Source organism: Egretta garzetta, unplaced genomic scaffold (genome assembly GCF_000687185.1).
Source record: "Egretta garzetta isolate BGI_Z169 unplaced genomic scaffold, ASM68718v1 scaffold278, whole genome shotgun sequence".
Taxonomy (NCBI): Eukaryota; Metazoa; Chordata; class Aves; order Pelecaniformes; family Ardeidae; genus Egretta; species Egretta garzetta.
Genome location: NW_009260608.1, coordinates 1,547,088 through 1,558,431, shown reverse-complemented (window position 1 = coordinate 1,558,431; position 11,344 = coordinate 1,547,088). Strand labels below are relative to the sequence as shown.

The 11,344-nt window shown below is 39.2% G+C and overlaps 1 protein-coding gene across 2 annotated transcripts in view; it reads right to left on the bottom strand.

The window, feature by feature from the left end:
* The window catches only part of EPHA3 (EPH receptor A3), a 153,156-nt gene that overhangs the window by 35,354 nt on the left and 106,458 nt on the right, over positions 1 to 11,344 (bottom strand). For both annotated transcript variants that reach the window (XM_035900377.1, XM_035900378.1), the window contains exons 7-9: positions 11,218 to 11,285; positions 6,918 to 7,043; positions 485 to 670 (exon numbers count right to left, since the gene is read on the bottom strand). In XM_035900377.1, coding sequence (XP_035756270.1) covers positions 485 to 670; positions 6,918 to 7,043; positions 11,218 to 11,285 — 380 coding nt within the window. The remainder of the gene's footprint in view (positions 1 to 484; positions 671 to 6,917; positions 7,044 to 11,217; positions 11,286 to 11,344) is intronic.

The following is an 11,344-nucleotide window of genomic DNA, read 5'->3' as shown; positions in this document are numbered from 1 at the left end:
TCCATGTTCTTCAGATTTTTTTTCAAGCAGATCATTTTTATTTCCCAATTTTTCCCATCTCATTAACCTGTGGTATGGTTTTTCAGTTCTCGGCAGCCTGAGTGCAGCAAGGCAGTGAAGGTCCTGCAGCTGCACTGCGGGCAATTGCCTCCGACACCATTCTTCACCGGATCCATCACTGCGGGTTTAGCTGGTGCTTGCACGTGGGTAATTTTTTTCCTGCTTTTGAGGAAATACAATATACACTGCAAAAGCCAAGCTACGTGTTTCTGCTGTTCTCCCTTTTGAAGGATATTTGGTACGTATTAACAGGGTTATAACACAAATGTTTCTGGAAGGGTTTGCAAAGCATAAATGTAGATTCTTTTTTTTTTACTTGCTTTTGCTCTTCCTTGAAAGATCGGAGAATCACAGAACAATTTAGGGTGGAAGGGACCTCCCGTGACACTCCCCATGCAAAACAGATGCCCCCGTCATATCTTACTTTTAGTGACGACTCCCTCTAATCGAATGATATTAGGGTGGTCAAACTGTCCCATGATGCTTGCTTCTCCCAGGAAGTCCCGCCTCTGTTTTTCTGTGTAGCCAACCTTCAGGGTTTTGATAGCCACTGAAATTTCCTTTTTAGAAGGCAGCTTTAGGCGCCCACTGCACACTTCTCCAAATTCCCCTAAAAAAGGGGAAAAATAAAAAAAGATGAAATGTAGTTATTTCATAGGGATTTAAGAAAGAAGGCTTAGCGTTCAGCAAAAAGTCCCTGAAGCGTGATGTTTACTGGTGGGCCACAGACCAAAGCTCCAAAGGAGGCCTTTGGACAACTACTTACCATTTCTTGGGCTCTCCAGCTGTCAAATTGGATAATGTCACTTATTTACACTGCATAACCAGGTGACTACAGAGGAATGCATAAATCTCACCAGAAAATTCCCTTTTTGTTTCAGTTGATGATGCACTTTGAGACAATAATAGGAGGGCTAACTGATTAATGCAGAAGTATCAGTATAGTCGTGCATCCTTGTGAACATTATAGTCTTCGTTTCTGCCATACAAAGACAGTACAGTTCCCAATTATTGTATTTATTTCAATTAAAGTAGAAGTTAATCCATAACAAAAGAATTTGTCTAAACAGCTGCAAAGCAAAAAAGAAATCCATACAGATTATTTTTATTCTATCATTATTCAGATGGATCTGATCATGCAAATATATACTGTCACTATGGGACTGCAGAACTTGATAGTCCACCACGAATATAGTGCCCACTGTATATTGTGTGACATCCCTGAATAGAAAATGGCAGATATCACTACATGTTTATGTTTATACAAGGTGGTTTATCCTTTGCTATGTAATATCCAAGACAACTGCACAGGGAAAGTTATCTTTGCATTCAAGTGAGCAAGTATTGAATATGTTGACAAATTGCTGGAAGAAAACATCTCACTTGAAAATTTCTGTATTTACCTAATGATTACATAAAGCATATAAGGAAGTTTCAGTATCTTAAAAAACATTTGAGCAGCAACTGACTTTTTATTCCCAATTATCCAACCCCCATCTTAGATTTCATAGAATATAATAAACTGCACATACAACATTCCAGCCAAAATTACCATAGCAACTTTTTGTCTCCTTGTTTTAATGACAAAATAATTGAAATAATGAAAAATACAATAAAACCAGAGAATGGATAAAATATAGAAGAAATATGATGGCAAGAATTACCCCACATGATTATTTGTATTTAAAGACAAGGAAAATGCTTTACTGAACAGAGAAGGAAAGAAAGGTGTTTTGCTTTGTGAGTTTTTTTCTTTCAAGAAACTAGAGGGTGTTGCTGGAGGGCCTTAACACTCATTTTCTAACAGTACATGCCTAATCAGGTTCTTTTGTCAAAATACACGAGATCTAAATATAAATAGCCCCTCATAGGCCATATTTTGTCAAGTTGCCTTGTATAGAAAGTTTGACTTGGAAACAAACAAACCCTATAAAACTAAATCTAGCTGGCATCATTCTTATGCAGACTGGGAATTTTGTTTTTATTTGTCTCTGAAACATCATGGAAAGGGTAATTATACTACTTACATATGTGAGCTTTTCCCAACTTAATGTGTAACAATGCTAAACACAATAGCATTACTGTGCCTCTAAAGAGCAAAGGCTCTTGGAGCTCATTTATCCGCAATGATTCTTTATTTATCTCTGCAGCTGATTGTTTACATTAAGCAACATCTGTGAAAACTAAAAATGACCAAAACCCGCATTAAGAAAGATATTTTTAATAGGCAAATTTAAATCACGTTGCTTTTCATAGATTCAGTGATCAGTAATGTGCGATGGATTGACAACCCTTCACCATTGACTTCAGATGTGATGCCACGTGGGATTCATTTTAGGTATTACATTCAGCCCGTTTATCTGCAAACTGAAATTATTCTTTCATCGACCTGCCACTGCTATGGCTGGCATTAGAGTCCATGTCGCGTCTGTGGCACTGCAATTCGGGAATGATAAAAGGTGTAATAACAATGACTGGGATCTTAAAAGTTAAGGGCTGTGTGTTCATGTTCAAAGCTCAAGGAATTGGTGGTATTTACAAACAACAAGGAATGCGAAGAGAGACACATGACAACAGTTTGGACTTATCAAAGTTACGGTTATAAATAGGATGGACTCCAATTCCTTTTTCTACACACAAGAGGCAAACCAAAGAATAGTTGCAAATTACAATAAAGGTCAGTTAGATCAGGAAAATAATTCTAAAGTAAGGACACTTGGACAGTACAAAAGATTTTTTTAGGGAGGCTATAAACTCTTTTATCTTAGAGATTGTAAAGAATAAGCATCTGTCAAGAATGGTACCTAATGAGTTCTGGTTTGGGCAAAGGTGTGGACTTAATGACCTCTTGAGGTCACTTTTCAGCTTTATTTTCTAAGGTTTCTCTGTTAGACAGCCAATTTAACCAAAAAAGCTGAACAAATGTGTCATAGGGCAATGACCTTTTGACCTTTTCTCTGTTGCTAACCCAGGCTAGGTGTGAGTCAACAACATAGAAGTGATCTTATCACCAGCTGCTGCTGAGCTGCTTCATCCTCTAGGCATGGTACTGTGCTTTTAATGTATTACTAGCAACTACTGGGTGTTGAGTGCTGTTCAGACTTCTTAATTAAAAATATTAAACCTCTGCAAGCCAAAATTACCAGTATACTTTACCAAGAGCAAACACCGCTTCAGTTCAAATACTAACCCCAGCTCAATACTGTCGGAGTACCACAGAGGAAGACCAAACCACATCTTGAAAGCAGAAAGGAGGGGAAAAAAGTGCTTGAAATAAACCCTGTAATGTGCAGTTTCATATTCCCTTTTCTCCATGTTTTAATCGTCCAAAAAACTGTAACAAGCTAATCTCTTAAAACTATTGTTCAGTTACTGTCAATGGAGAATGTAGCTATGATTTCAGCAAGCAGTCCAGCAATCCATCCTTCATTTCTGACCTGAATCGTATATCTGATATTTGTTTGACTTTTGGGAAGGAAAAGGTTACGGCTAATGTCCATCAACACAGTCCCATTTAGCCATGGCTGCACAATTTAGAACTTGGGTGATTAATTGGATTCCACAAGTGCCTCGAGGCCAGTGGATGCTGCAACAGACTAAAAGTTGGACCCTTCATAGCAATGGAGCTTACTGTTGTCCATCAATATAAAATGGGTTTACTTTCTTGGACAACAGTTTCACTGGAAAAAGCTCACTGGGCAGCTCAGCTACGTTAACCTCTTGTTCTTTCACATACCGGGCAGTATGGACGCTACGTAAGTCTATCTGGTCAACATCCATGGCGACATGCAGTTATACTACATCTTTTTCCTGAAAATCATCATTATATGGTCCCAGTAAGAAATGGACCAGATATCATCAGATATTGTTTAGGACGAATAAGGACTTGTGTTCGAGCTGGAAGGTGGAAAACTTGGCACCAATTTTAAGAGATGAGGTTGATGGCTTTTCATGTAAAGCCCTTCTGAAGTGTTTATTTTTAATTATGCTACACACATAAACATTGTATAACCTGCCCTGCAGACTGATATGTCTATTTATATGTGGAAAGCAAATAGATATTATTAGGAGGGCTGTTCATGATATAAAGATCTCTCTTCAGGAGATCTTAATTTCTTTTTAAATAGGCTACTTAGTGCATCAGTGAATGGCATTTGCTGTGCATTTAGACCCAGGGGACAAGTAAAAGATGACTCTGTAAAATTAGCTATTCCCTTTACTTTGCTGTGTTCTAAATCATGATTGTACTGCTAAGCGCAGAACTCCCTCAGAGTTGGAGAGGCACCCAAGCTGAACGTCTCGTAAACCTCATGAACCTCGGCAATGTTCTACAAGCCCCCACTGAGACACTGCAAACCTTCACAGTAACCTCATGGACAGGTAGCCTCTAAATTTTAGAAATACTTCGATCAACAAGATGTTATTATGCTGCAAGTATGTTTAAACTTTAAAAGAAAAGCAAACGCTTGCTCTCGCGTTCAGCAAAGCGCATACTTAAATCTATCCCAAATCAAGAAAGTACTTTCTGTAGTATTCTCTTGCTATCCAGTTGGATTTAAACTTCTTAAGTGGTTTGCTGAACTGGATCCATAAAAACAAGTGAGTTGTTTTAAAAGAAAGAATTACTGTAAAGAAAAATCTGAAAAAGTGGCTCCTGACCTCAGTTTTCTTATGCTTAGCCTCCCACTAAAATCCCTTGTGTTTTTCTTGAGGTTCTTTTGGACAAAAGTATTTCCTTATTGCATTTGGGTAATGTTTTCAAAGCTATGTGAGCTGCCCTCTGTTCTCAGAGACTTCTGGCTAAAGCTGTGAAAAACTACTTGGAAAAGTACCTTTGAATATCAAGATTACTTGCCTGACTTGAAGGTCTCATTACTTACGTCACATTTCAATGCAGTTAAATAAATCCCTTCTTCTCAGATCACTGTCTTTTAATAATTTCATTCACACTTGAATTTGTACAGGAGAAGGGCATGAAAAGACCAAGTCATTCAGTCAAATAAGTCATTGACTCAAGAAAGAAACAGGAAATGCCTCTCTGCTTTTGGGGAGGAAAGACGTGTTCCTGCAGAAGCAGCCTCGAAGGCACTTGCTCCAAACGCAAAAGCTACCACACACTGAATGTGACAGCAGCGTAAAGTGATGCTACAAATGCATTTTGGAAGCTCCCAGCACTCTGTAGCCTGGTTTTTCAGCTGTTTTTCCCTGCCTGGCTATTCCTGTTGGCACCTCTGGCAACTGCTAATGGGAAATGCTAAGGCTACACGAAGCTGAGTCATGGTCTCCAACAAATGGCTTTATTATATCTTGAGTCCAAGCTTCAGGGTAGAGGACCTGCAGGAACCCACTGTCACTTTCATTGGAGTGGAGCAAAGGGACTTATTTTTAAACTACTCGACTCTTTTAGGACATACCCCTTTTTTGAAGCCTCTCAGAAAACTCTTCCTCCATTTTCAGAGGCCGCCCTTGGCAAATTTTGGTTTACCTCTCATTCTCATGATTAAAAATAGGTTAGAACAATGAGCTATAAAATATGACATATCATTGATTCTTATCAATCTGTTTTCTAGATTCATGTACTGCATACAGCCCAAGTTTAGAAAGCTTACATTTGTGAACAAAGGCTCCGGAAAGTCCTATAAGGAAACATACTGTTCTTGGACTTAGCTTTTCAGTAACCCCCTTCTCTATCCCCATATTAATTCTCTATTATGTGCAGTGAGCAGAGCTTTGCTGCCTTGACTGAAGATGATGGAGAACAGTGCACTCTTGTGGGCCAAAATCAAAACCAGCAAGGAACAAAAATTCTACCTTTGCAGAAAATAACCTAACTTCATACGAGCAGTTGAATATCTGCAGTAAGAGAGAATGAATACTGTTCCTTTTCACTGGGTGCTTCAGGAGATGCACTGAGTACAGTAGCTTGGTTCTACAGTTTTCTTCCAAATAAAAATCTTTTGCTGTACACTAGGAGTCTGTCTCTCTCACATCTCATGATTTTATTTCAAACAGTAAATTTAGAAAGAAGCAAAAAATCAATAATAAAAGAACTAGTAATTTTCAATGGATTAAAAATCAATAGTACTTCGCACAAATGTTTTAATTTAGCAGGAAAGCTAACACTTCACGATCTTCTGACTCAACGAGACAATCTGCCACTTCACTTCAAGGAACGAGCACGCATCTTGTCAGGAACTGCGCGCTGCACTGCAACATGGACAACTCAGTGTGACGAGACTTTCTGTAATCTGCTCCTCTGCTACAAAATCTGCTCATTTCGACAGTTTGTTTTCTGTAAACCCAACAATCTATGCCATCTGTATGGCTCAGACAATCAGTTATCAGACAGACAACCCTTTCCTCCTAAATCGATAATTCAAATCCAAAGCAGTGACCAAAATCAATCCGATGACCAAAGGTCATTGCAGTCTGATGGATGCACGGTGACTGGTATGAAATGAGTTTACGGTTTCACCCAAGGCATAACAGTCAACGGTACTTTTAAGGGAAAAAAAGAAAATGCCTTCGCAGCTGATACCATTTTCTGTGCTGACAGATTTTAAAGAGAAATATGGAAGTGAGGCTGAGCTCTCTTTTCACTCCCAACAGTGCTGCGTCCAAGTGTGGGCTGAAGGGTGTCCTTTGAAAAACTGTCTTGCTATCTGCTTTCTTTGGGGAAAAAATTAGAAGCGTGTGCCCTTAACTTTTCATATGCACCAAAGTCAGTTGTGAATATGGCCTACTAATTTGAAGACTTTAGAACATTTTCTTTCCAGTCGCAAGTATGAACCCAAAGACGTAAAACAGTATATACAGCAAAAAGCTATCTTTAATTCAACAGATCTGATGGTCATTACCTGCTCCAACTACTTTATCAATGGATATATTAGAAGCATCTAGTTCCTTGGCAAATTCATGCACGGCTTGATTGGGATCCTCATATGTATGCGGATCTACATATGTTCTCAGGCCTGGGAGTTTTACTGTGTAAAAACAAAGAGAGAGAGAAAATGTTACTTAGACTTAATTAATCTTTCTAAAGAAAGCTCACGAGACAGTAGAAAACAAATCAATAGAAGAAAAAGGTATACTGCTTCTTCAAATCAAGCCGCTTTTGATGGGTCTTCAGGAATCTTAATATAGAGTGAAACCAGAGACACTAATGTTGTTGCACAGAAATCTGAAAATCAATTTTAAATATATCTGCACTTGCCATATTTAACTGCTTTTCAAACATTAAAATACTACCCACCCCTCCCTGCTTGCTACATTTAGATGCTGCCTTATATTGTCCCTTTCAAGGTAACAACAAAGAGGCAAGGAACAAAATGGGTGATGCTACAGTCAACCTGAAAAGTTCTTAGGAATATTTTAAGGAGAGCATATTAACTCAACCTTTTTCTTTCCGAATCCTCCAAGGAGATGTAAAAGCAAGGAAAATTATACGTGAACAAATGCACCTCTGCCTCAATCCCTCTGCTAGTACATACAAGGATGGCAGCCAGTTGTTCTTTTTGAAGTCTGGTTCTAGTGCTCCGTTACCCTAACATCCATGTTATTATTTTGCCCCCCTCTATGGTTTCCTGGCCAGGGATTGTTCTGTTTGCCCGGGGCAAGCACTAGTTCAAATGACTGAAGGATTTTAAGGGCAGTTTCAAGCTCTCCACATCTCTTCCTCCAGCAGGACTGGGGGTCAGAGGAACACATGATAATTCCCAACCTTTCTCTCCAGCAAAGATGCTGAAGGCAAAGCACAGCCTCATTCCTCCTCCCCGGCTCAAGGCCCTGCTTGTGCTTGTACCCAGTACCTTGTGTGCCCGCCTCTGTGTTCATTTTGGAGCACAAAGACCGTTTGTTAACAAAAAGTGAAATAACCATTACCTCCAGCTTGAAGTTTTCTGCTTCTGACACAAAACCTGCATTCCTGAACAAGTATTCAAACTTTTGCTAACTGTACCAGCTGGTCTTGTAAAAGATATTAACTCCTCCTACAAGCGCTGCCTTAACCCGCTCAGGAATATCCTCTCCAGCTTGGCATTATTATACTGCATCAATTTGTCGACTGCTAGAACAGTTAAACCTTTTTTGCTGAGGTTACACAGATGGGAAAAAAAATACCTTCGGACCGTTAGTTAGAGCACGCCATTGTTTTGTCAAACAATCCCAAGTGTACGTAAAAAAAAATAATAAATTTTATGGGGATTTATTGGCCTCAGAATTGACAAAGAAATGATAAAACTGAGTTCCCAACCTAATTGCCTCGAAAACAATGCAAACTAAGAGCCATGCCCTTAACACAAGGGCTGCGTGTGCGTGGCGTTAAATGCCGACTGTGTTTCCTTCAAGGGCCTGATGATTACAGAATTACTTGCAAGTAAAACAAAAAGTAATTGGCTGTATATTGCTGTTGGTTAAAAATCTTGTAAATGCTCCTTCCCGTCCATGCTAAATGTACATTACAGGCTCCCCCATGCCCCCAATAAAAATAACAACAATTAAAAGCTTCTGCACTGTGGGGTTTTTGGCTGCAGATTTTTAATGCTGACCCCAGAGGTTCCCAAGATCAGGTGATGGTGGCTGCAAGGAGAATAATCCCTTCACACCAATAATTAAGGGCAGCCTGTATAGTAACTGGGTTCTGTCATGAAAAACAGATAATAAACACGTGCACATGTGTTAAGCTGTACTACTTTACAGCTCATTCTGTGCAAACATAATAATTTACATTTTCATTTTAACAGCATGAATTGCCCTAAAGGTAGCAAAAAAATAAAAGGGCCTAGCCAAAGAAGGCAAAGGGAGAGGATCTGAGGAGGTGAAACATTTTTGCTCCTTTGAAGTAATATTATAGGATTTGTAATAAGGCTGTAGGGAATAGTTCATGGCTGGAGCCTTTTTTAAAGTAATTCGGAATAAACTGACTGAAATAAACCAGCTGCTGTATTTAAGATGCTGAAAGTTTACGACAGCCATGGAAGTCACTTCACCCTTTTTTAGTTCATAGGGGCAATTTGCTTATTTTTTGAGAAAGCCTGTAATTTAGTAGAATAAAGTTTCAACAGCCACACACGTACATACATACGAATCCTAACAGACAAACATCTGCAAAATCAATAAATAATTTTCAAGAATTTCTAACAGAAATACCAGGTCCATGATTGGGTCTGTTCTTACTACGCAGTGAATCAGCATGGCACTACTCAGAAAACAGTACATAAATATCTAAAGCCAAATTAAAAGCAATTTAATCCACAGGAATTTAACAGCACTGACATGTTTAAGAATAGCGATTGCAACTTTCCATTGTGTGGGAGTAAGGAGAGCAAATTCTGACCTGTTATTTGTCTGTGACACTTTCTTTACTAGCTGCTTTTATTTTATAACCTCATTAAATCTGGATGATGAAGCATTAATTCTATGGGCCACATGTAACCATACGGATTTTTTTGAGACTCGTTGGTTAGGGGTTGTTGGGCTGCACGAAGCACACCCACTGTTAGGGCTTGCCTATTCATCCCCTGACAGTGCAGGGGAAGGAGCACACGTGTTGTGGATATGCATGCTCACGGCCCTCTGGAGATAAGGAGGGGCTCCAAACTTAAAAGAGTAATAATATGAACGGTCAGAGAACAGTTACTCCATTGTCACGGGGATTAGGAAGCCGTTCTAATTTCCAACTACCGCAGGTAAATCCCTCATTAAAATGTTAATTCCATTATATTTGGTGGGGAGGCATCTGATTATGGCACCAACAGCTCTTTTCTTGCAGATGGTACAGCGCCACTCTTGTGTGAAAAAACACCATGTACGTTAACCTTACAACATGCTGAGCAATAGAAATACATGGTTCAACATGGTTTACATGGTGTAGTGGGATTATTTATCTGGAGCTGAAACAGTTTCAAAGACAAACTACTGCTTTTTAGTAAAAACATGCTCATTAGACACCACAAATTCTGTGGGTGAAAAAAAGGAATTCCCAGTCTCTGTGTTTATGAAGGGTGTTATCTTCACCTTTTAAGGATGAGAGAAGTCCAAAATGCTGTGTTAAAAAACCCAAGAATCCCCCCCCCCCTACTCCCGATCAGGAATGTTAAACTTTCACCTTCCTCTTCCCTCAGCTTCCGCTGCTCCAAAACTAATTTATTTCTATTTTAAAGAGGGTATGGATCTAGTCTTCATGGTCCAGAGCCCCTCTCCTGTGGAAAAGTGCTTCAGGATTACGCACACTGCAGATAGGATCCAGGATGAGAAAAGAGCTGAAATACTGCAGGACGACATCCCGCTCCAACCACGGGCCATAGCAAGCTACTTCTGCCTGGTAGCCAGGACACGTGCCCGGACTCAGAAAATCAACACTACTTCCCCTGAGAATCTCCTGGATGGGACCTTGCTCCATGCTGTTCCTATCACAAGGCACAGCCGAACAACTCAGAGTAACCATGAATAAAGTCCCATTTAGCCTTATTAAAAATAGGTACACAAACATCAGAAATAGATAGGCTTTGGGTTTGGCTTTTGAACACAGACATACTCATTCTCCCAAGTGGGGAATTGGGACTTGAACAAAAAATGTTTGTAAATGGAGCTGGATTAAACAAAATCCCATGAATTTGTGAGACACTTGTTCAGTAGTCATTCTTCATTTAAGAAACTACTCCAAATCACTTTTCAGCCTATGCTTAGAATAATTCCAAACTAAATTATTAGTGGGTCAATTTTGTCAAGCAAGCAATTGTCACAGTCCCTTCGGTAGTCATCAAGACAGGTTTCATCGGTTTTGTATTTTGCATTGGGAAAAAAAAAGTCATTTCTATAGACTTTATACAGCTGATAATGAGGAAGGTGAAGTTACACACTGTATTTCAGTAATGCACAGCAGAATCAATAGCATATTGCTAACCACACACGTTGTTTGAACACAGACAGTGATGTTTTGCTCATTACTAACCTGAACACAGATGAAAGAATTTGAAACAAAGAATAATTGTTTGGGGAAAATCTCCTTACCCACAAGAGAAGAGATAATTCTCTTCCCAATTTCACCTTGATTTAAGTGAGGTATGAATTTTTTTTTTTTTTTTAATTGAAAAATACCAGTTATCTAGGGGATGAATTCGACAGATCTAGAAGCATTAAAAGGCTTCAGTAACTTACAGTGGCCATTCCCAAAATGTAGTCTTTTCTCATCAGTGCCATGCTTAGACTTCTTGTATCCACAGAATCTACAAGCAACAGAGAAAAAACATTAATATAGAGAATTTTATATGCTAACTGCAGGTGG